Genomic DNA, 5,873 nt, shown 5'->3' on the forward strand with positions numbered 1-5,873 from the left:
AAAATTGCAACTATACGATTTTTCACTTAAATTGCATTAAAAAGTTATTTTCCAACTTCTATAGTAACATTATACATATTTGTCACTAATTTTGCAATTTTGCTAATTAGATATTAGCTATATCTGTTCCAACATTTTGGGTTTATTATATTATGAAAATATTACAACCTCATTTGCATGATTTTGAAATATTTAACTTTATAAAAGGTTTAAATGATTTTGAAATATTTAATGTTACAAAAATCATTTTAAAATAAGCTCCACTTAGATTTACTGGAAATGAGAAAAGTGTAATGATAGTATAGCATGGGCTAAAAAATAAATGATTATTGAGTGTGAACAAATAAAATGAATTAAATGATGATTGACAAAAATATATATGAACACTTTTTATTATATATATATATATAATAAATAAATTTAAATTATATTAAATTATACTTTTCTTTTGACACTAATATTTATTTTATTGAAATATTATAATTAAATTCTTACAATAATTTTATTTTTAAACAAAGAGAACTATATATACCACCGTCATGAGTCATGAGTCATATCATTCGCTTTCGATGAGAATCGGACCATGACATTTTTATCTCTTAAGTTGATTTTTCTCGGCCGATCAAGCGATTTTTATGGATTCCTTCAATATATATATATATATATGATCATGTTTTTATTACATATAATTAAGATATTCAAATAAATTTATATATATATGAATTTGTTTTATCCCGAGTTTATTTATTGAAATTAAAACATGTGATCAAAATTAATTTTCTACATTAATATATGAACATTTTTTATTCCACATTTTTAAAGAAATAAAAACAGAATAAGTGGAGTATTGTAGGTATATCTTTTTTCTCTTTTCAAAAAGTGTTGAGGAGTCTTTGTTTTCCTGCTGTACAATGAGGGCTTCTTTAAACTATACTATTAATTAAACGTTTTGTTTTCACCACTTTTTCAATAATTATAGGTGTAAACACGTGGTGTTTTCAATTTTAATATTACTCATAGTGGAACGTCATATAATTATGTTAGTATAACTTTTTCATTTTTTATTTAAAAAACTTAGAAGACCTTATAATTATGTTTTTTCATTTCTACTGAATATGAAATAAATAAATAAATAATATTTTAATTGTTTTGGTCAATACAATTTAGGATGATTCTAGTGTGAATTGGACAAATATTGGTCTTTGATTTAAGAATCAAGACTTTTATCACTTCAATTAAGGGTGATTAGGAAATTTGACCATATTCGTTGACCCCTTTTATCAAATTGAAATGAAAAATGAAAATAAGCAAAGAGTGAACCGAATAAAATGTAGTTAAAATAAATCAAAAAAAAACATTAGCCTAGTGCCTCTTCGCTTTCTCTTTAAAAAGTAAATATTGTTTTTATTTTTAAAAGTAGAAAATTAGCATTACAATTCACACTCATGCATTTTCACTCTCTTTTTAAAATTATAAGTGAGAATCAAATATATATGATTTTTTTGTTCTTTTAAGAATCATTTTTGTCACTTGTATTGAATAATGTTTTTTATCATATTTACTTATAGATTAAAGTGATTCATAAGAAACCAAATATTACGAGTTTGATTCACACTAAAAACGTTTTAAGTTGAAATATATAGTAATGCTAACTACCTATATTAAAAAATATATATTAAAATTAGTTTCTAAAATTAAAAATAGAAATCATTTCAAAATATAATGTCAAAATAACATCTAATGAAATATTCAACATCAATAAAAAAAAAAAATATATCAACTTGCGCCACTAGACATCCAAAATGATTTCTATTTAAACTTTAAAGACCTAAATAAAAACAAAAAAATGGAAGCTTGTGGGCAAATATTAAAAAAAATAAAATAAATTTACTTAATGAAAAGAATCGGATTCAGCCATAGTCAATTTATGTGTGAAAATAATAATTTTGTAAGACTATATTGGAGTTGTCTGTCAAAGTCTTCAGAATTATTTCATTTTATTTAATAAAATGTTGTTTAATGACCAAAAGAAGGCTGGTGAACAACAAAGTAATTAATAATAATATATATATATATATATAAGTAATTAATTAAAGCCGAAATTAAACAGCGTGTAATTATTAATTAATATATACACGATTAGACACGTTGTATTATTTGTAATGTTTATCTCTAAAAACACCTGTATTACACGTTTACGCATGTAGGAAACCCATTCAGAACCCTATATCGTCTCTTTAATTATTTAATTATTTTATCTGTTTTACACCTAGAAACGCTTTAAATATATAAAATAGATTAAGCAATTTCTAATATAATTTAAATCTGTATTTAAACAATTAAAGAGTGGAATTTGTTATTGTAAAAAAAATATATTAACTAATTAAAAACTCACAAAATTAATTTTACTCATAAAGAGCAAGATAATAAAAAGTAATACATAGGTTTAATTAGCCAAACAGTTAATTTGTCAATATGTGATTCTAACAAGCCATATTTTTATTTGTGATCATTTTAAAGAAATACTACATCTGCCGAGTTGAGCTAGCACTCTTATTAGCTATATATTACTCATGAGAACGTTGAGTTTATAGATGATGAACACAATTCACAATTTGGTATAGAACACTCGGGCTAGTTTGATTCAGTTTATTCTCAGCTTATTGACGCCAGCTTATCCAGCTTATTCTCATGTACGTTTGATATGATTTTAACTTATTTAATCGTTAAACTTGGGTATGTTTAATTCAGCTTATACACTAAGCTTATTTATTTTTTTATATTTATAATATTATTTAATAATTAATATTATATATATATAATGTTATATATATTTATTAATTTAATTTTAAATATTAATAGATGATTTAAATTAAAAAATAATATATATTTCAAAATAAATTATATTAATATATTAATTTTTATAAGTTTTTTTTAATATATACTTTTAAATATTAATAAATGACTTAAATTTAAAAAAAAAATATATTCTAAAATAAATGATATGAATAAAAAAAATAATTTATTATTATATATATTTTCACATTTCCACATTCTAACTCTGATATAATCTTTTCCATTTATTTTTGAGCTCTCTCACTTTATTCGTATTATCATTCATTTCAATTATAATTCGAAATTTTTAGATAATTAAGGCTAGTTTAATTTCTAAAATTATAATTATAAATAAAAAAATCATAATGTATTTATATTTTATAATTTTCTTAATTATTTTATATTTAAATGTATGTTTTTTATTATAATAATTTTATATAAATATATAAAAAAATATTATAAATATATAGAATAGATGAGAAAGAATGAATAAAATGATGAGATAGAATGAATAAAATGATGAGATAGAATGAATAAAATGATTAAAAATGAATGAAATAGATGAGAGAGAATGAATAAAAAATATTTTAAATTGATGAAAGAGAAAAACTAGATTATAATATTAAACGCTGAGATTATAATCTTAAACGGTGAAGAGGGAGGGAGGTAAAGAGAAAATTGAGTTTAAACGCAAAAGTGTGTTTGAATATAATTTTTTGTTTAAGTTTATTAAGCAAAATTATTGTAGCAGCTTGCAAACGCCTATATTCAGTTTATAAACACTAAATCAAACCTGCCCTCTTATTGGCTTAGTTGGTTTAAATTATGAATATTTTAATAAAGATTTCTCCTCTATTCTCTTTTATTTTTTCTCCTAAACCCTTTTACTTTTACTTTAAGTCTCATACTTTTTGAAATGGCCGGTTTCATCCTTTAACAGAAGATAATTAAATAAATAAAAACAAACTTGTGTATGTGCATTATAAAGAATTGGTCCGACGGTTTTGTTTGGAATCTAGTTTATTTTTTTTTACAACTTTTGGAGCTGTGTAGAGACAATTACAATCCTTACTGGCTCCAAATTAGTTGTTGATCATTGATGTAATATATATACTAATAATATGGCTTTTGTATTATATTACACAATAGATACTACATTCACATATTGACCTAGCCTAGTTCAAGATAATTATTTGGAAAGTCTTGATTAATATAAAAAAGAATTATTAAATAAATATTATAATTAAACGTCAAACAATTACGTATAAGAATACTAGGTTGTTATTGTTTAGATTTTCATAGAAGCTTCGCTAGGTTAAGTACGATCGAGTCAGAACATTTTTATAATAATTTTTTTTTTTTTAAGATTTCGTTGAAGGTTCTTCCACAATTATATATGTTAAAACTACAACCAATTTGAGTTTCCAACTTTCCATATAAATATCCATTGATAGATCGGACATTATTCATTAATACTTGTTTGTTTAATTTGTGAGAAAGATGACAGATAATAAGATCTCCATCAAATATTCGTCCAAGTTAATTAACCAGCCTATGTTTGGCCTTCGAGGCCCTTCATATTCCTTTTCTTATTCTGATACCTACAAAACCGGTGTCTACGATAATTGCCGGTTCTCCGGGATCTTCTACGGGACCCGATATTTAAATCCTCAACATGATGATCATAAGAAAACTGATCAGGTGAAGAAGAAGGATCTAATTCGCTTGCCAGTTGCCGACGTTGAATCGATTAATCCGCTTTTGACTCGACTCGTCCAACACCTCTGCCGGCACAGTTCCAACGTAAGAGATGCTCCTCGCCGTCTCCAAGAAGACAACAACAAAAATACTAATAAATTCTGCCAGGCCTGCACCCTGCCCGTCTACAGCGACGACGAATCAACCTCATCTGACTCTTACCTACACAAATGGTGTGCCGATTTACCCGAGGAGCTCAAAGAGCACCCCATTCACCCGGATCACATTCTAAACCTCTTTATGTCGACACCAAAAGACTCGTCTGTCTTCGTCTGTAATGGCTGCAACTTCCCCGTTAACGGGTACGGGTATAAATGCACGGAATGCTCCTCCGATTACAGCCTCTGCATTCGATGTGCATCCCTTCCAAGCTCTATCCTACACGAAGCGCATAAACACCCTCTGATTCTAAACAATGGATCTAAGGACGTAAAGTGCGACGCTTATTGTAGCGACGTTTACGGTTCACAATTGGCGACGTTTACCTGTGACGAATGCGGTTTCGGGATACATGGGACATGCGCTTTGTTGCCGAGAACAATCAAGCACCGGTATGATGAACTTCATCCGTTTGCATTGCTCTACCCGACGTTAATGTCAGTGAACGGTGAAGATGGCGATTTGAGTTCGCGACCGTTTTGTGAAATCTGCGAGAGGGATGTGAATTATGCAAAAGGAAATGATCAAGGGTGGTTATATCATTGCGAGGATTGTGATATGTTTGGTTGTGTTGAATGTTTTTCCAGGGATCTGAATTTATTGTCGATGATAAAGACTGACGGATCTGAACTCTGAAGATGATAAAACTTGAAGGATTTGAATTCTGAACTAAGCAAATGTGTGATTAATTTATTTTTTTATTAAGTATAATGTAACCAAAGCAAAAAGAAAGAAAGAAAAAGAATTATTGAGAGCACATCGAAAATCAACCTGTGATTATTTATTTGGAAGAATACATTATTTCCTTACAAATTAAATTCATTGTAGTGTCAAATTTAATTATGAATAAAAATATTATATTTGTTTATATGAACTTTGACCAATTAAGACATGTTTATTATACTTAGAAGAAGATGGACAATGGGCTAAGTTTAGATGGATTATGAAAATTGGTGTTGCAAATTGATTAGTTAGTGAACGCTCCTTCAATTTCCTAGTATTACAGTCTCTTTCTATGATCATTTTAGTTTTCAATGTCGGATGACAAACTTTGTCGTGCCCACAGATGAAGGAATCGCCTGTGAAAGATATTATAAGTGAAATGTATGTAGAAGTTAAAA

The 5,873-nt window shown here is 26.9% G+C and overlaps 1 protein-coding gene across 1 annotated transcript; it reads left to right on the forward strand.

Annotated features, from left to right (window-relative positions):
- The first annotated feature begins 4,335 nt into the window (after positions 1 to 4,335).
- LOC124923633 lies at positions 4,336 to 5,388 on the forward strand. The gene has a single exon (XM_047463598.1). The coding sequence runs from the start codon at positions 4,336 to 4,338 to the stop codon at positions 5,386 to 5,388; it is 1,053 nt and encodes a 350-aa protein (XP_047319554.1).
- Positions 5,389 to 5,873: the final 485 nt, after the last annotated feature.

Source organism: Impatiens glandulifera, chromosome 1 (assembly GCF_907164915.1).
Source record: "Impatiens glandulifera chromosome 1, dImpGla2.1, whole genome shotgun sequence".
NCBI classification, from domain to species: Eukaryota; Viridiplantae; Streptophyta; class Magnoliopsida; order Ericales; family Balsaminaceae; genus Impatiens; species Impatiens glandulifera.